At 31.4% G+C, this 20592-nt stretch overlaps 3 protein-coding genes across 9 annotated transcripts in view; 2 read left to right on the top strand and 1 right to left on the bottom strand.

Annotated features, from left to right (window-relative positions):
- LOC117212095 (cilia- and flagella-associated protein 45-like) overlaps nt 1-6011 on the bottom strand; it is a 36260-nt gene extending 30249 nt beyond the window's left edge. Inside the window, exon 1 of the mRNA XM_033456593.1 lies at nt 5869-6011. The gene's annotated coding sequence lies outside the window, so the exon portion shown is untranslated. The remainder of the gene's footprint in view (nt 1-5868) is intronic.
- Nucleotides 379-4615, top strand: LOC117212099 (lipid storage droplets surface-binding protein 2-like). Of its 5 annotated transcripts, XR_004488398.1 has the most exons (6): nt 379-554; nt 1664-1701; nt 2369-2691; nt 3164-3413; nt 3514-3837; nt 3918-4615. XR_004488398.1 is itself a non-coding variant. In XM_033456602.1 (5 exons), the coding sequence occupies exons 1-5, from the start codon at nt 394-396 to the stop codon at nt 3756-3758; spliced, it is 1017 nt and encodes a 338-aa protein (XP_033312493.1). In that variant the 5' UTR covers nt 379-393; the 3' UTR covers nt 3759-4602. The 5 variants fall into 5 exon arrangements, 4 of the variants coding, with proteins under 4 accessions (XP_033312493.1, XP_033312496.1, XP_033312494.1 ...); XM_033456602.1 differs by having other exon boundaries at nt 3514-4602; XM_033456603.1 differs by lacking the exon at nt 379-554 and adding an exon at nt 1509-1531 and having other exon boundaries at nt 3514-4602.
- Nucleotides 6012-7215: 1204 nt separating the features above from the next.
- On the top strand, nt 7216-8965 carry LOC117212068 (lipid storage droplets surface-binding protein 2-like). Of its 3 annotated transcripts, none has more exons than XM_033456534.1 (4): nt 7216-7435; nt 7950-8245; nt 8329-8617; nt 8743-8965. In XM_033456534.1, exons 2-4 carry the CDS (start codon nt 8096-8098, stop codon nt 8934-8936), a joined length of 633 nt encoding a protein of 210 aa, XP_033312425.1. In that variant the 5' UTR covers nt 7216-7435; nt 7950-8095; the 3' UTR covers nt 8937-8965. The 3 variants fall into 3 exon arrangements, with proteins under 3 accessions (XP_033312425.1, XP_033312423.1, XP_033312424.1); XM_033456532.1 differs by having other exon boundaries at nt 7883-8245; XM_033456533.1 differs by having other exon boundaries at nt 7883-8245; nt 8329-8625; nt 8743-8939.
- Nucleotides 8966-20592: the final 11627 nt, after the last annotated feature.

Raw genomic sequence — 20592 nt, 5'->3', positions numbered from 1 at the left:
AAATGAAATGTAGTATGTGAATTGTAATTCATAGTAAATTAATAATAATTAAATAGTAATTATGTAATTACCAAATTTTACTTTTTTAGCAACTTATAATCTATAATATCTAAACCTAAAAATTTTATAAATTATAAAGTACATTGAATGATTGGATATACGACATAATAGTGTAATAAAGATGATTTTATTATGGTAAGGAAATAGGTATCAAACATTCCATATTATAATTATTAGAATAAATTTAGTGATATTTGTTAGACAAATATTTTATCATTAAGGGTAGAAAGTATCAATGTAAACTCCTATAATAATTTGTGTTTCGTAGTATTTGCCCAGAATATTGGGGACAGAAGAAGAGTAAGCACATACAAGTTTCTACGATCCTGAAGAATGTCTACCCCCACTTGTGTGACCATTTTCTACCACAAGCTTTTTGCCTACCTATCGCCAGTATTGCTGGATCTGTCGTGTGTATCGTCGACTATAGTGCGGCCCGCTTCTCTTACTAATATTTTGCTAACTGTTGCATCAAGTATTACACAGCAATATCAGTAAGTTATATTATTTATAATGTTTAATGATTGACTCCTTAATACTTGATGCATCTACGCATTAGATATTTACGATGTATATATTGTGTAATACTATCATTTGTGGTTATATTAAATATCAATCTAAAGAAAAGTTAAGTAGAATGAATTGGAACTGTATATGTACTTTAATACTTACTCGCAATACAATTGCGATTGTTTTAAGTAAATTTTTTACGTTTTATATAAAGAATCTATTCCTCCCTCCTTTTTTTCTATTTTCTTAATTAATGTTCTTCAAAAAATATATTTTTTCAGTTATGAAAATCTTCATTTCGTTGCATACATATCAAACACATTTATCAGTTTTAAAAATATAACTACAGTGATGACTAATAAATATAAATTGACATTTAGTTTCTTAGTTGAAGCCTTAAAGAAGATACCAGAAACACTTGTAATCTTTTGTGATATATCATATATTCGTTAATCTGATAATATTTTAATAGCGTTATTATTAAATCTATATTATTTAACGCGTTTTTATATTCTATTGTCATCATTTAATTAATTTGACTGGCTACTTATTATGTTAATATTGTAATATTGATATTATTTTTGTCGTTTCATATTGTTATCGACCAGTGAAATTTCATAACCTATCGTAAAGTCATAAAAGGTTGAATATTTTACAATAAAAATCGATAACGTACACGCTATAAAAGACTCTACTACGTAAGTACTTCCTGTACTTACATCCATAATTATTGTTTGTTCTATTCTAGAGTTACGTACTATCTCATAAATTGTTCCGTCCTCCCTTTTATTATAGATTTGAAGTAGATGTACATTAAATTTGTCACTTTTTAAAACATGAAAAATATAATTGAAAGATTTGATGACACATATTATTGAAAACTGTATAAAATCTACAAGTATTGCAATATATACACCTAATTACTATTTAATCTTGGAATTTGAATACTGCTAATGATAAAGTATATAGTACAAGAACTATCATATTGTGCGTTTATTCACGTTTGAAATTAAAAGTCATGATTTATTGTTATCTTTCTACATAATGGACATTGAACTGTGTACTCAATTTTAATGTATCATTTATTTTACAGCGAAAGAATCATGAATTATACGCGTAATCTTATGAAAAGTTGGGTATCGTAAAAAAGCTTTATTTTATGTAATATACTTATGTATTTTTAATCTTCTGCTTAATTCACCGATTACATGCAAATTTTTATTTGAAATTATGCAACACTATTAATTTTTTAATTTCACATGTTATCCTTGACTTTCATTAAATAATTTTTATCTTCATATTATTTCACTATTATCATTGTTTGCAAAGTAGAGGTAATATTTATTCTCCTGTTACACATACGTAAAAGCATGTAAAAAGTAGCACGTAATAAAATTATAAAATAAAAACGTATTCGATCATCTTGCTTTTAAGGCAAATGTTACTTTTTTATTTACTACTGATTGGATGTTATTTTAAATGTGAATAGTTATTTATAGCTTAATCGCAATTAATATGATTAACGAAGATTATTTTTATTGACTCGAATGGTTATGCGATTAGTAACAGTAGAAATAAAAATATAATCCATTGAAGTCATAACAATATCTTATAAATTTATTAAAAATTTCTACACGATTGTAACGTTGAAATTGAACAACAAGTTACATCAGACCAAAGCATTAAGGAATTTAGTGTAGTTTATTTGTTGTTGTATTTGCATAATTTTTCTTATTGTATCTGTATAATAAATACATCATTTATTAAATAATCATCAATACTTCTTTCTATTTTTCAGAAAAAATGGCAGACAATAAAGCAATTGATGGTACACCTCAGCTGGAAGTAATTAATCGCGTAAAAAGCATTCCTGTTGTTCATTCGGCAATAGAGAAAACTGGATCTACATATTCTTACTTGAAAGATTCGCATCATTTAATAAATTGGGCACTGACGCAAGCTGAAGCTGGATTTAATTATGCAACTGCAACGGCTGCTCCTCTTACTGTACCCTTGGCAAAGAAATTCGAAGGACACATTACTGCTGTTGACCAAAAATTGTGCGAAGGTCTGAACGTGGTCGAGCAGAAAGTACCAATCGTGAAACAGCCACCTCAGCAAGTAAATATATCGAGATAGAGATTGAGTAATAAGAAGTCACAACAAACTATAAACCTCTTCTAATAAAAATGAAATAAGAAAGATATACAGAAAAGATATTTCATGCGATAAAATTGTAAGAAATGAAAGTACAATGGATCGAGCGACATAAAGTGCATTTTGAAATTGTTCAACAAAGAGATAGGACCCTAATCTTGGATAATGGGAATTTGTATAGTAGAATCTTTTATCAAATGCGTTTTGTTTTAAAATGTGAAAAGATGCTAAACAGTGTACTAATACTATATTAATTAAAAATCGATTAGATTTTTATTAAAGAAATAATTAGGAGCTATTAGAGTCATATTTAATAGATTATAAGGCAACAAAAATATATTATTTCTCGTTTATACAATAAAATATCTGTGTTACAGGCTACAATATCTAAATGTACATATTCATATGATTAACGAATCTCATTTATTCTATACAGATTTACGATGCTGCGAAAGCTGTAATGAGTAGTTCCTTGCAACCAACAATCGACAAATTGCACGCTGCAAAAGAGTCTGCGGCGCAACACGCATATACATTCAAAGAAATTAGTATAAACAAAGCTAATGAGTTATTGAATAATTCATATGGTACTATGGCAGTGCAAGGTGTTGATAATACGAGCTTTCTCATTAACGGATTATTAGATCGTTATTTCCCTCCAGTTGAAGGAGAAGAAAACACACCTGGTATGTATTATTTATAAATATCTAACAAAATATCATCTCTCTATATATATACATTAAAATATTGGATAAACCTCTAAATTACTATATTTTTATTTCATAGCTCCTATATCTGCTGATGAGAACAAAGTTCTGCATACAGTACAAACTATTGGTCAATTATCCTCGAAAACTGCCAATCGAGTATATCATTCGGTTGTAGCACAATTAAAAACAGTGAAGAAAGAAGATGTAGCGTCATATATGTCGAGCGTAATATCTATTCTTCATCTAACGCATTTTTTAAGCTTAACCGATAAACACGATGAAAGTAACCACGCAAATGAAGAAAATAAAGAAAAGAAATAGGCACGATTGTTACTAACAATTGTACAATAACGTAATCGCTAGATAAGTAATTAGATTCACATCAAGTCCATATTTGTTAGTAAAATTTTTGTATTGTTCCTGCTCGGAATGCTTGTTCATCTTGCAGAATAAGGATAAATCCGTGGACTTTATGTAAGTTATGTGTAATAAATGAAAGTATCAGTTTCAAGTATGTGATAAGTTCATTCATCGATGTAAATGTAATGTAAATTTATATTATCTGTTCTATGAATTCAATGAATCACTGACATTCTCCAAGAATGTTGTAGAAAATTGTATGCGTAAGAAAGTACATCTAATTTAATTCGGTAATGATATTAAATTGCAAAAGTAACTGCACATGTAATTTATCAATGTTGTAAGAAAAAAAATAGTAAATTTTCATTTGGAGAGTTTTCGAATTTGTCGATGTGATTTTATAAAGATTTAATGTAAGATATCAAAATTAACATTTCTATTTATGTTTACATTATTAGATGCCTGAAATTATTACATTTATTTGTCGCTAAGTAATATGAGATTCAGATCTTATTCGTTGCTTTCTTATCTTGTTCATTCTCAGTATGAAAAAATGGAAACGATATCATTCCGTCAAGTAATTGCAAATAAATGTGATACTTAAGCATTAAGATACTAGTTCCACACATAATTGTAAAATTCCAGCACTTTAAGATACATGTTAAATTTTGTATACAACTAAACATGTAAATAGGAAGAAAGACACTATAAATTTATTATATTTTTGTAACAAGAAATTTGAAAAATGCGATATTTAAGTTCATTATATAATTGTACCCCTAATTATACAACTATAAATCGATAATTTTAATACTGAATTCCGTATTTGCTGTTACTTTTATAGAGTTGTTATACATAATATACTCTCTATTTATATCTGTGAAGATACTACGTGAATAGGAGACACATATATATTTTTTATGTATAGATTTTATAATCTTATATCTGTATAAATATAATATGAAAAAGACGTTGATATACTTTATTTAATATATTTAATCCAAATCGATTTTGTTTTAGTTTAAGATTTCGTCACAAGATATGTTTTATTTGAATAAATTTCTTTATTTTATTTCATGTACTAGTTTTGTACTAAAAATAATTCTTAAAAAAATTTTGTTTAATAAATATTATCGAGTACAGAAACAAATTAAAATTATTAGTACATAATTTTCTATACACTTTAAATACAAAGCGTTAAATTTTAACCGCTTATTTTTTTTATTTTATTTATCGATTCGGTGGCAAATATAATATGTCTCATAGTTTAACTGTTTAATTCCAATTTTATTTGCGAATTCAATAGTAAATATAATATGAATCATACTAACAATATAATTTGTTTTGGACGGTATCTTCAATGTTAGGACATCTGGTAGGATACTAGGCTACAATTGCTTTGAAGGAGCTAGTTTTATTTTGAATATCATACGGTAACGGTATAGAGATAAAGAAATATTAAGGACTCATCCCTGATAGTTGAAACATCATTGATAAGAGTATACATAAAGGTATATTTTATTAAAATAGTTTAAACATTTTCTAAGCTGTATAACTTTATACACAGAATAACTAACGAAATATACTACATATATCTTTTTAATGAATATACAGTGGTGTGCAAAAATTTCAATCAATTTTTTTACTACATATTTCATAAACAATATCTAAGAGAATTTAACTAATATTGGATAATAATTATATAGTATTATTATATTCATATAATTAATAATATATAATATTAAGATTCTTTAAAATGCCGTTTTTGTTTCTACCAGTGTGGAACTTTCTGCACACCACTGTAAGTATAAAGAGTGTAGTTGTATTATATTTTGCAAGCACATTAATGATATTTATATTTAATTATATTTTATATAATCTTATTCTATCCCAAATCACTTTAAAAGTAATTATTTATATGATTTTATGATATATTTTATATACATATGATTTTCAATCTATTTTATATAACGTTCTATACAGATACACAAATATTAATTAATTGTAATTTGAATGACTTTAAAGGCATATACATTTTCCGCATATTCAATATTTAATATTTAATACTTACCAATTCGATGTACCAATTTTATCTGCTAGTTGTTTCTTAAATGTTTTCTTTCATTACATTAATGATATTTTCTATAGTAATTTTCTGTTCATTGCAGATTCGGTGATGGCTCATTTTCAGATTCAGCAGTAGTCGGTGCTTTATCTATAGGTAAAGAATCCGGAGTTCAAATCTATTTGAAGTAAGTGAATTAATTAAATTATGAATTTCTAATGTTTGAATATAAATATCCTTCCAATTATGTATATATTTCGGAATTGCTTTCATTTTTTTTTTATTTGTCGATAAAATTATTTTCATATCCAAACAATTTTCTACCCACGTTCCAGTCTTTATATTTATAAAAACATGAATTTGCATAAAAAATATCTGCAGTCTCACTTCTATCCAGGTATATTATATTTATAACGGTTCTAAATCTAAAATTCTTATTCTTTGATTAGAATCAAGATTAGATATAGATATCGATTTCAAAACTGTTCTAGAATCGATTTTCGTATCGATTTCACACTAATTGAAACGATTCGATATTGCGGTTGTAGATTGTTATATATATATGTATGATAGTTATGAGAATATCTTTTTTGCAAAATCGTTATGAAAAAAGAGAACTATATAGTTATAAATTATAAATTGAATTATATAGCTTTCTTATAGCATAACTAATATTCGTTGATACAAATACTTCCTTTGAAATAGCAAAATCTTTGTCTTACCTTGCCAAATGGTTTTTATATGTTTACCATTTCTTATAACGACCGTCTTATTTGACTCAAATGCTACACGGTATCAATATCGTATTGTGCTACAGATATACAAAAATGTCCTCCAAATTTCTAATCATTTCGAAGAAAGCATTTCTCTGTACATATTAGCAAAAATTTTTCGTGTCATAAGATAAATCATATAAAATACATTTTACAATATTGTATAGTATCATTTAATATTTATAGGATTAATTTCCATTTATAAATATTATCGTAGTTTACGATAATTTGCAACCACTGTTGTTAGGAAATTCTTGAAACTAATTCGTTTATAATGTACTCTTTGAAACTATACAACGTTTATTTGTTTAATTTTTATGCTACGAAACTAATTTTTTTCTAATTTTTTTTAATTTAGTGATTTAAAGGTGCATTATCTACCATACTTTTGAAAATAAGAATTGATTAGCAAACGTTTCTTTTATTTTTAATTACATTTCAAACTAGAAAAGTAGTGACTTACCCTTTCATCCTCTTAACTTCATATGAACTATAAAATATTTGAATGTTATCAATGCTTGAGTATAAAAGTCGGTTAAAACAAGATGTACCACGCATGACTGTAAAGATGCGACAGTGGTGTCCTCATACGATTATTTAGCAGCGAATAGTAGCGTCGTATTGTAAAAAGCACTACAGTGTTATGATATTTCATAAGAGAAAGAGAAGTTATAACTGTCGTACTTGATTATTGAACAAATAAATTTCTCGGTGAAATAGATTGGATCAAGGTGTATGTTTAGTTATTGAAAGAAACGTGATAAATGTAAACAAAGTTTTATTGAAGTTGATTACATTGAGTAAGTGTCAAACAACCAATTTGTTAAGAAAAGTTAGAATAATTGGAATAATTTTTATATTACAGTTATGACAGATTTTTCTATAAATGACCTCATGTTATGCCATATGTTTCATAAAATGATTAATAAGTATTTTTCTGTGAATATGGTTCTTGTTTACTTAAATTATTCTATATCTCTTGTTGTTATTGATAAAAGTATATTTATAAGCAGTATAAAATTGAAAGAATAATATTAATACCACTGCAATGTAAAAGCATAAATCGATATGAATTTTATCAATTTATATTCAAGACTTGGAATATTCCAACTTTCAGTTTGCTTTGTATATGTTGTATATGATAACTATGTAATTGTAGATTATGGATATGCTAAACTAAGCAAATAACTATGCCACGCTAAGTTTTGTTTCCCTTTAACAAAATTATATGCTAACTTATGTTATAGATTTTGACTTTGTAAAAGATATTTACTTTATTGATAAAAATTCCATTATTGTTTATTAATATGGAAGCTGAATCATCAAAACACATATGTAAAATACAAGCTGTTAATCGCGCCCGTAAAATACCAAGTGTAAATTATTTATGGGATAAATCTACAGCAGTATATGGTCGTGTAAAAGATACAAATGTATTTGTACATTGGGCATTTAACACTATGGAGAACATAGTTAATACCATGGTTGAAAAGTCATTGCCAGTTGCTAAATTAATAGAAAAGCCTATTTGTACACTTGATAAGACATTATGTCAAGGAATTGATTATGTAGAAGTAAAATTACCCATAATAAAAGAAGAACCAAAGCAGGTTATATATATTTTAATATGTAGTTGTATTCATAGTCTTTTCTTCATAAAATCTACTTTTTCATATTGTATTAATTATTTTAGATAATAAACCGGACTAAGTCTCTTGTATCAGAACGTCTTAGACCAGCTGTTAAAACATTCACAGATTTAAAGAAGGGAACCAAACATAGAGTTAAAGTTATAAAGTTACACACTTATTACAAAGTTCATTATTTAAGAATGTATAGTTGGCAGCAGGCAGATAGAGTTATGTCAACTGAAACAGGAATTAGTATTTTAAAAACTGTTGACAGTACCACTGATTTCGTTGAATTAATATTGGATAAATACTTACCTATTCCTTCTGATGATTTTCACAATAATGAAACTGGTAAAATAGTACTTATGATATACTATAGTATTATAAAATATACGATATAGTATAGTATTATTAGTAAGAATATTAGCATTATTAACATTATCCTGTAATTAAAAATTATTGTTCATCCTTCGTAGAAAAGTTATGCAATGAAGATGCCAAACTTCATCACACTGTTGGGAGATTAAGTGAATTTAGTTCTCGTACTTCAAAACGTATTTACTTTGCTTTAATGGAATTGCAACATATTTATAGAATGGAAATTCGTTTGTTGATATCAGATATTATATGTATACTCTTATTATTCAAATACATACTGCATGGTGTGTAATATATATATATGTATGCATGTATGTATGCATGTATGTATGCATGTATGTATGCATGTATGTATGCATGTATGTATGTATGTATATATATACCACATACTGTATATGAAAATATACTTAATATGCAGTATATTTAAAATTGCATTTAAGCATTGTTGTGTACTTATAATAGTTTACAATAAAATATCAAATAATTCTATGATATATTAATCCAGGTATGCCTGAATCGTTATTATAATGTTTTTTGAAATAATATCCCTTCCACTTTTTCTTTCTTTATCTTTATTTGGTAGTTAAATTTCTATTTTTTTATTTTTTATGTTATATGAGAAAAATAATTTTTAAATAATACGTGTGCGTTTTTTATGATACGATGTTGTATATGATATCAAGGCGAGTTTAATGACCTATGATAGTATGACCTGAAGTAATCTTAAGTAATAAGATATCAATGAGTCATTTCTGGATTCTGCTTACATTGCATATATAACGCTTTAATGCGTTGTAAATTTATATGTTTGTTTCGATTGAAATTCGAAAGTGTTGTCTAGTGAAGTAGAAATAAGAATAAATTTTCTTCAGTTCATATTCCACTTCTTCATTTTATGACGATATTTTCTAAAATTCTATCATTTTTATGAGAAGCCTTTTAATTCAACAGACTTCAATAAAGTATGAAGTTCTAACTATCGATCGTAATTTTTAAGTATACTGGGAATTGAAACGGTTCTTATACGAGGAACGAATATTGGTACTAATTATTCTGATTAATTTTACTTTTAGTAAAAGATAGGAAAGTCATTGATATCTTACTACTTAAGACCGCTTTTAATATACAAATGAATATTAATTTTGCAATCATATATACTCCTCATACTCATATTTTTTACTTTCAATAATAGTTGGAGTAATTTAAATTTACATGCTCATTGTAAATGAAACAGTCATATGTAATTATGAGAATCATTTATTTAATTTGTGAACATCTTATACGTTTTAAATTGTGTATTGTGTGAAAAATTATTACATAAGTTGTATAGTTTTGAAGAGGTCAACATTCGGCATCTTTGATTCAAGCAAGTTCTTTTATGTCAAAATATGATATGAAAGGCACGAATCATAAAATATTAATTTTCTAGAAAGGTTTTAATACAAATTTAATATCTAATATTCAATATTTGGTAAATCTTTTTAAATGGAATTTGAAAACAAATATAAATTTTGTATTTCTAGCGTTGCTACGTATCAAGACTGATATGAACGTATACACAGCCAAGGTTTTCGAATAAAAAGTTTCGAATTTCTAATTAGTACAGACGATCTGACATCTAATTAACATCGATAATCATTAGAAAACGTGAACTGTAAACAAATCGATGTTTGATTAACATCGACTGTTACTAAGAAGGAAGTCAATCTCGTCGAATATTGTTTTTAAAACTAATATTGCCGAAAAAATCCAATATTGTTACGACGATATTAATGTAAAATATGGTGGCCTATATATATCACAGTAACATCAAGAAGATGGTTTTTATCGACATCCGGAATTTTGATTAAATACTGGAAGTTTTCAACCGTTTCACGAATCTCCAATTAAGCAGATCTATTTAAATCCCTTATTTATCTAATTAATCCTATTTAAATAATTATAATTATTCCATTTAGCATTTCTTATCGTATATATGCTACTTATATACGATATAAGTAGAAAAATCAAAGAAATGCTAAATTTTTATGGAAATATTGTCGAACTTTAAGCAGTTATAACTTCTTGAAAAGTAGCCTCCTTTTGAAAATTAAAGTCTGCTTTGTACGTAATAGAACCTTCCTGAGTTCATTTTATATTAAAAAATGGGGAGGAAAGGCGAGGCTGGATTCTTTTTCTTAATTTTACAAAATCAAGCAACTCAGCCATAGAACCTTGCTGAGTTTATCTTATATTAAAGAATGGGGAAAAGTGAAATTGGATTTTTTTCTTAATTTTACAAAATCAAATAACTACGAAATTTAACCCTTTGTACTCCTCGTGTTTATTTACCACTGCCTACCAGCAACTCCGGCACATGTATGCAGCGGAGCGTCTAATACGATCCATTATGATAATATTTAAATTAATTTATTCATGATATTAACGACAAACCCAAATATATTTGTATAATATGACAATTACATATTATACATATTGTTATCCTCTCGCATGTGTAGATGTTCATCTGCCGAAAATGTACATATAAAGCATCGTTGTGTATTCGATGTATGTTCAGTATTCGATGCATTGTCTTGCCTAGGTCTTTGAAAGCTTATGTACTCTTCTGCGGTTTTCTGAAGAATGATTCCTTATTGTCACTATCTTTTATCGCTCCTGAGGTATTCTTCTCTACGCTGCAGCCCATGCTGTCCAACAAGAACGGTATAGATGTCTTCTTGACATCAATCTGTATCAATCTTCTTGTATCAATCTGTTATAACCTCCTCGATGTTGAAGTGGAACGTTTTCTCTGGAGCGTGGATTTATATCCACATGTCATTGAGGGACATTTCATGTCATTCAGGCTCTTTTCATGTCACTTCGTGTCTTCACTTTCTGTAACCTAATTTACGAATTAGAATCACTCTTATATTTTCGGAGATTGTTCGTTGGTGTTCCATGATAAACTTTTTGTCATTCAATCATTAATACCCAATAATTAGTCTTCATGTCACTGCATTGTCCGTTTCAATGCTTATGCACAGGTAAGTCAAACAGATTCATTTCATGGTGCTATTCGTTTATACGGATGGGAAGCATGATTCAAGTGAAATAATTTTATTCAGCAAATATTGTCGCAACAAACTTTCTCTAGCTTAGTTTACGAGTTAGAAGGGCATCTATATTTATAAAGTCTGATCCTTAGTGTTCAATGATAAGTGTCTTCATTAGTCAACCGTTTAATACCCCATAATTAATCTTGTTTTCGATGAATTGTTTTCAATTCTTGTACGGCAAGAATATCTATAGTTTTTAATGGATACTTATAAATGCTTCACTTTTTATCTCATGTGTTACGGATTAATCATATCAATGAAATTCCAAATTATTTTGCATTATAATTTCACATTGTATACTGCAATTCTCCTGTCTATTCGGACATCCATTGGTCGTAGATATATATGTCGGGTTCACATTATGATTAGGGTTAGGGGCGTGAAACGAATCTTCATTTGGATTACACATTGTTGTTATGCAATAGAGAAGACATTGACTAGTGCAAATACGATTATTACAGAATTTGACAAGTAACCGTGGTAATTAGATACTCGAGAAGCTAATGACAATGATCCTAGGTTCAATAACGAATCCGCAGTCAAGGGGATAACAGAATACGTTTTCTTCCAAAGCCCAAGTCGTATTCGACTTGCTTGGCTACGGTGGAAGTATAACTAAACTAACTCTTTGTTAAAACGTGGAATATCCACCGAGCGTAAAGACGCTAAGTAACTCGCTAGTACGATTTCACGAGAGAATGACTTTCCGTCGCGATGCTGCTGCAGAGGAAAACTATGATGGGGTGTGTCTAAGGACACGAGATCATCGGATTCGTCGAGAGATGCCTTCGTTCGGAAAGTGAGGGAAATTGACGTTGCTGTTAATTGGTCAATTTCCATGTTGGTGGTTAGAGAAGGATGCTAGCCGCCCTTGAGGGAAAGTTGCTAGCGGAAAGCGTCGTTCGTGAGAAAAATAGATTTCCCCTATCTTCCCATAGTTGGGACAAAGACTGTTTGTCTGTTTGAAGGACTTTAGTTAACTAAATCCTAAGATTTGTAGCGGCTCCTCAGGCTAGCCGAACATGTACTGTGAAGATGCATCGACATCTGGTAATCATTTTGCCCGAAGAATAGGGTCTGTGTGTGGCGAGCCACGGGACACAAACCGTTGGAATGTTTACTGTCGCGTGCCGCTACAACTATTTCTCTTAAGGAGAGCTATGGAATTACTCCATCCCTATGTTAGGTAAAAACATTCATCCCGTGACCGCGGCGACGTTCGGCGACTGGTCGTCGCCTCTAGCCCAAGCTCATTACCACGAATCTCGAACAAATACAATCAGATTGAATGATGACAATTGTTTAATTACGCTTATGGTAGAATCTAGATTACTGTGTTAAGGGATTTTCCCGAAGTTCCAAAGGGAAGGCTTCGATGTCCTTTCATCTCCCACATATATATCGATTTTCAGTATTCGGTGAACTGTCTTACTTAGGTCTCTGAAGGCTTATGCACTTTCTTAGCGGCGCTTTCTTAGAAAATGACATCCTGTTTCCACGATTCTTTATCGTTCCTGAGGTGCAGGTACCATGATGTTTAACGAGGAACGGTATAGGTGTCTAATTCCATGTATAAATCGGTTATAAATTCTTCAATTTTGAAGCGGTCTTCTTCGGATAGTGCAGGTTCACATATCTACACATCCGTCAGGCTTTTCATGTACGTGACACTTTCTCTAGTCTAGTTTCCGAATTAGAATCACGCTCATATTTCTGGGCATTGTTTGTTGGTGTTCGATGATAATATGATAAATGTCTTTGTTTTTCAATCGTTTAATATCCAACAACTAATCTTGGTCTCATTGAATTGTCCGCTTCAATTTTTGTGGAACAGCAGATCAGACAGATTCATCTCTTAGTGACGACTCTGCTTATCCTTCCAAAGAAATAATATACTAGTGAAATAATTTTATTCAATCGAAATCAGGTTCTTTTGAACTATAATCAGGTTTTTTGATTGACAGACATTCAATCTCAACTAATACGGTTGTCAAACTTTCCCTACCTTAGTTTGCGAGTTAGAATCGTTCTCATATTTCTGGCGACCGTTTATTTTTTATTCGACGATAATCGTTTTCGTCAATCGTTCATTTAATACCTCTTAGTTAATTTTCCAATTGGTTCAAACTATGGTTTATACGTTCCCATACCTTTATCAGCTTGGCCCTACTGTGATCAATGCAGCTAACTCTTCATAGTTTCGTTTACGAGGTAAAATCGCTTCCTTCTTTTTTTTGCGACCGTGTTCTTGGTATTGAATGATACGCGTTTTCGTCAGTCGTTCGTTTAATATTCATTTATTAATTTTATTACTGTTGAAAGTATGACTTTGGAAGTAGAATTTACACGTTTCCACAGGTTTGTTACTTTAGACGGGGGAAGTACATTTCTGGAGAGTGGAGATATAAGAGATTCACTTCTTGATTACGAAGGTCCTATCTGTTCGGAAAATAGAAAAAATATTTTTTCTGGGAAGAATCCTAGCGATGTCAAAATTGAAAGTTACTGTGTAGATGTAGATTTGAGTTCCGATTTTTCATGTCCTATGGTGTCTTGTTTGGACTCAGATGCTTCCTCAAACCTCGTCTGATATTGTTTCCGATTTGACATTTAACATGGAATTTTTTCCTGTTTCGAGTTTTCTCTCGTAATAATGTCGCATTCTCCAGAGTTCGGGGTATCGGGAGTAGATAGTAACAAAATATGATTGGTGTACAAAGGTTAAGTATGCAAAGACAATTAATATAAAAAGACAATTAAAGTAAATTGCATCTGGAACACATTTCTCCTCATTTTTTAATTATCCAGCTGCCTACGTAAAGAATCGCAGAACATTATCAGAATATAGAATTATCAATTATCACAATATGACAGTTTCACTTAAACCCCCTGAATAATGATAATCCTATTAAACACGGATTACATTCGGAATCCTCAAGTAGAAATAACTGCAATTTTATCTACAATTATATGTAATGATGGGTTTGTTCAGGAACATGGAATAAGTAAGGGTTTATGATATTGCCGATCGGGCCCGAAGAGGGGTCTAGACCAAAAAAACTTGAAGGGCCGACAACGTCATGAACCATTCGACAAAAGAAGCAAATTGTTACCCTTCACTCCCTCTTTGAGTAATTAATAGCGGGGCAAAGGAGAGATTATGGCTCTTCTTGGGAATTTTTTGCACAGTCTACGACCAGATACTAAAGGTCAGTCGTCAAAAATAGTTATTTTTTGCTTTACAAAAATTACAGGTCATGGTCTAACCAGCGGACACAACATAACGATCGATATTCTGTATCATATCCAGAAGGGACAATCCCTTAATAACCACGCATTCAAAAGCTAATACAGTCCACACTGTGATAAACTCCCTGGCTTATACCTACTTTCGAATATTTGAACGCGTACAGGGTTTGCTAAAAAATGTGACTAGATGTCGCGATTATTTTGAATATTACAAAAGCAGTCAAACAGTCATTTAACACATTTTATTTTAAAATTCTGTATTGTTTTGGGATATAATGTAAATTTATTCCCTTGCTTCGTTAAATCAATCCTCAACCAATCGGTGAGAACAAGGTGGTGAGAAAAAAATTGAATGATAGAAATGCTAAAAATCGGTTCATGTGATCGAAGTTGCGCAACATGAAAATTGAACGTGGCTACGGTGAAATAAACCCCACACTGAATATTTGAATAAATAAATATGCATTATCGAGAAGAGTGAGCGAGACAGATCGATCGATTTTCACGATGTGAAACGTGTGAAATACGCTTCCACCTTGAAAGACGATGAAAGTTAATAAATACAGGTATGTATAAACAATAGAATTTATTTTTTACACTTTAGTTTTTTTATATGATACAAAATTATTGAAATATTTGACAATATAGTATACGAGAAGCTAAAGTAAATGATTTCAAATTTTGTTATGAAACAGACTGAAATTAGTAGGCAAATTGAAATAATTTTAATCTTTAAAAAATAGTTATTTTATAATTTCTATCATCATTCATATTCCATTATTATCATGCATTTCATTACTGATATATAAATTACTAAATAATATTTTAAAACGTAAAAATTTTAAAACAATTAAGTGTGCAATCTGATAAATACGACTTAAACTCTCACATGTGTTTCTTGAGATTAATTACTAGTTTTGTAGGTTACGATCGATGTATGTGTTAATTTGTTATCGACAAACTATTGGATCGAAAAACAGCTGGATTAGGGACGAAGAAACTTGGTCGATGTCTGAAGCACTTCTGCAGACAATTTATTTATCCAATAGGAACGATGAAACTTTTTCAAGCTTCAAGCTTTGTGAAAAATAACTCTGTCGAAAACGTCGTATTGAAACAATGGGATACGTCCAGTAGATAGACGATCCGTGGAAATAAAAAGTAACCGTAAGCCTGGGAAATGGACGCTTCTTACTACTTTAGCGATTTTCATTATTCGAACGATTTAGTCAAGTAATAAGTACGTATTTCCGTTAAAGAGGTAATTATAATTTTTTAAAGTATCAGAATAATATACTGTTTTCATATCAAATGCAACCAAATATCATATTTTAGGTGTTACGTTCAGCTTCATGGATTTTTCAATGCAAGATTGAAGAAACGCTGTTGAGTGCCGAAGCGTGCAGACGTGTGTCTAGTGCTCTGTAAAGTTCACAATACAACACGTGACGCCCATCCGTCGAAAGTGAATCGAAACAGACATAAACCAAGTGTTTCTAAACTTACTGGTGGAAAATCCAACGCTCCTAATCTCTAATCCGAATCATAGCCTCTCGACTAGTTATTTCAAATTGAATTAACTAGCTCGAAGATGGCCCAAGTATCTCGATCAGACTCTCTTGAGCAAAACCATAACTGCACCGCTCTACCTCCTCCGTGGCAAAAGGACAATATATCCCTCCTTTCAAACGACACTAAAAACATAAAAAAACGTAAGCTAGAAACAGTTAAAATAAACGCAAACACTAGCCAGAACGAACAGTCAATAAGCCGTGTAACCACTTACGATAGATTCGCAATATTAGAATCCACAAACGACTCCATGGACGTATAAATTTGTTAATACTAATAATTTGTAAGTTATGAGTTGCAAAATCTCTAATAATATTGATTCAATTCTGCAAAAGAACCCAAGAGGAAGTCTTCCAAAGCACGGCTCGCTACATTGTCATCCACACGGAAAGCCTGACTGACATGTGAATACGTGTGAACATAGCAATTGTTACGACCGTTCGCGGAGAGACGCGGTCGCGAGGAAAACGCGTCAGCGAGAGGCGTATATTCTCGCTACGATTCGGTGAATCGACGCCGCGAAGTAGTCGTTCCCCTGTTTCGGTTAGGATAACAGAGGTGGTTGATTGAATATGACACAGTAGTAAGTTATATTTCACCGTTTATTCCACAACTTATAACGAGGATAGTTACACTGGTGCGTATGTACGAGATTGGTGAATAACCCGCTCGAAGGATGTTGATCGTTCGAAGGATGCAAAAACAGTCAGTCTTGGGAGACGATGATGTGTCGGAGGAAAACTAAGGATGGGTGTGTCTAGCGCACGGGACGGGAATAGGCTTCGTTTTTAATTGGTTAAACGAAGGGTCTTAACCGCCCTCGAGAGAAAGTGGTTAGTGGGAGGAAAGTTGCAGCGTGCGTGAGAAAAACCAGCTTTCCCTTGTCCAGCCGTGGTAGACATTAGTGTTTAGAAATTCTTCGGAACCAGATATTTGTTTTGTTTCAAGGACCTTTTCTAGGAAATCTATGAGATTTATGGACGGTGTTTAAAACTATGGAGGATACGCTGCGAGTACCCGAAGACATCTGGTTGCCACATTGCCCGGTGCGTGGCCTCGGCTATGTGGCGTGTTACGCGACGTAACAGCAATCGTTGATTGTAATTACGCTACGTCATGCCAAACTCGTAGGACGAGCAATTCGATCAACTAATAAGCAATATTTTGTAATTTCTTTTACATAAAACTGTACTAAAAAGCAAAACATATGCACGTATGATATTGATCAAATGTAAGATAAGTTTTCTTAGTGCATCCAAATAGTATACCGAGTCACAGCAATTACGTACCTCAATAGAATGCTATCTCGATCAGTTCCTTAAAAATTATAAATCTAAACTTCGCTAGAAATAGGTATACAAAATATTATACTGCTTTCGACACTTCATTGCATATTGTATCCGCTGTTTTTCACTTCTCAATTGAAAACTGCAGAAATCTCAGTGTTTTGTCAATTGAGAATACTTTTTTCAATGTCATTCAATTTTTGTAAACTATCTATGTCATACGTTTTATGTCATACATATTATGTTACGTTTAGGATTGTTAATCTTTACCTTTTTAGAAAATATGAGAAATTCATCCACAGTCAAGGGTCATCATGGTCCTGCACTGGTGTCATGCGAACGTGATTTAAACCTCTGAAAATACTGCTTAGACCTCGAGGCAGTTCCAATTACCCCGCTACGTTGTACGCGATATTAGTTGGATGTTGACATTAGCCTTGATAAAATCTCTCGACAGCTTGTAGCTAGTCCGCTTATTATTCATTACACTTTCAAGTGCGGTGAAGCTTTGCCGGTAGGAAGGAACAAGTCTGTCGCGTGAATATCCACGTGTCGTTTTCTATGGAAGGTGGTTAAGATAACTGATATGTGCGTAATTCGTACAGTTACGCATATTTATTCCACTTTCTGGGATAAACGAATATTATGTGTCTCATTACTACGAAATATTCTTTTCTTCGATAGTTCGATATTATATTTGATATGAAAGTTTGATATTATATTTGATAACGTGTAAATGTAATTGCTAAGAAATTGAAAACAATTTATTGCGATTGTTTAAAATATTTAAATTACACGAAAATATTTACACACACATAATTTAGTTTTTTCACACTGCTTAAAAATAGTGTGTAGAGGATTGATCTTATCAGATATCACGAAATACAGATTACTATTTGTGAGCAATTTATTTAAGATATTAATTCGACACAAAACACAAGTCCAGATATAATAACTTTCGCGAAATAAATACGCGCAGTCTCAAGAAACTCCGTATATACGTCTGATGCGTCTGTATGCTTATACTGCGATCGCTGAACTTCCTCGCTCGTCATTTCGTTTGTTTATTTATACTGGTCGGGGGACAATCGGAAAGTTTGAACTTGACTGCGTTTGACGGTTGAAAGTAGCGGCGACATTGTTTTGCTCGGAGTTCATTACTCCTTGCAATACCTGTGACCTAACGGTCATGATACTCCGAAACAAAACAACAACAGGATTTGAATTTGTCCTGCTCGCGTGCCGCTATAAGTGTAATCAAATGGATATTTCAATATTGCCCGAGCAGCCGAGCTAACTGGATGTGCAAAGTAGTGCTTCAGAAAAGTGCGGCAAGTGGGGGAAGAGAAATTTAAGAACGGTTACGCCTATAGCCAAACGGAGGAAACCCGTGTCTTCTATTAAGAAGACTAGCAAACCTACCATAAAAAATATTGCACCAATAAAAATTATAAACAAAAAAGATCAATACTACATATACAAAACAACAGATACATCAAAAACAAGTCAACAAACAAACCAAGGACAGGACTGCTCAGCCACAATTGAAGTTGACATGGAAATCAACAAAGTAACAACTCAACAGGACAAAAGCTGAAAGGTAGCCAGCTATAACAAAAAAAGAAAAATAACAGGTAATCTAGATACGGAAAAGCAGCGATGGCTGCAAGAATTACCGCTAAGAAATTCCTTCGGCTCGCTAACAGAAGAATTAGACGACGGCCCAACAAGCAATACCACAACTCAATCAACACACATTACAAAACCTCCACCAATATTTGTTGAGGCGCAAATAATAGACTCGCTTATTGATCAACTAAACAATATAGTTGGAAAGGATAATTACACAATAAAACAAACAAAATTAGAACAGGTAAAAATCCAAACAAACACACCAGAAAATTATAGGAAAGTTATAAAAGAATTAAGGGGGAAAAATGCTATATACCACACGTACCAGCTCAAAACGGAAAGGAGTTACAAAGTAGTTATAAGAGGACTGCATCCAAAAATTAACACAAAAAAAACTAAGTGACGAATTAGCAAATATTGGCCACCAAACAAGAACTATAAACAATATTACAAGGTACGATACGAAGCAACCACTACCGCTATTCTTAATAGAGCTAGAACCTAAAAATAACAACAAGGAAATTTTCGATAAAAAAATTTTAAACACATTAATTACAGTCACCCAGGCACAAAAGAGACATACCACAATGCACGAGGTGTCAACAATATGGACACACTAAAAATTACTGCAACAGGAACCCGGCGTGTGTTAAATGCGCAGGAAAGCACCTTACAGTGAACTGCCCACACACGGGAAAAATAAATGATGTAAAATGTTACAATTGCGGTGGAAATCACCCAGCTAGTTACAAAGGCTGTTTAGTAAGAAAACAACTTCAAGGTAAACTTTTTCCGCTGCTTCGTAACAGGATATACACTAACTCTCACACACATCAGGATAGCACAGTAACTGAAACATCAACAAACATGCAGCATGTAATGAACATCAACCATAATAATACCAACACCTTTGGTAGTCGAAGCTACGCGCAAGTAGCCAAACAGTCAACACCCTTAGATAATCAAATCCAGAACAATAACATCGACGACGCTACAGAAATCAAAGAACTGATAAAGCTACCCATTAAAAACACGGAAATGTTAGCAAAAATGATAAGTGAACAAAACGCAATCCTTAAACAGCAAACGCAACAAATCACACTCATGCTAC

Source organism: Bombus bifarius, unplaced genomic scaffold (genome assembly GCF_011952205.1).
Source record: "Bombus bifarius isolate JDL3187 unplaced genomic scaffold, Bbif_JDL3187 scf7180000008274, whole genome shotgun sequence".
Lineage (NCBI taxonomy): Eukaryota > Metazoa > Arthropoda > Insecta > Hymenoptera > Apidae > Bombus > Bombus bifarius.
The sequence above is the reverse complement of the archived record's forward strand: the minus strand, read 5'-3'. Positions and strand labels throughout refer to the sequence as shown.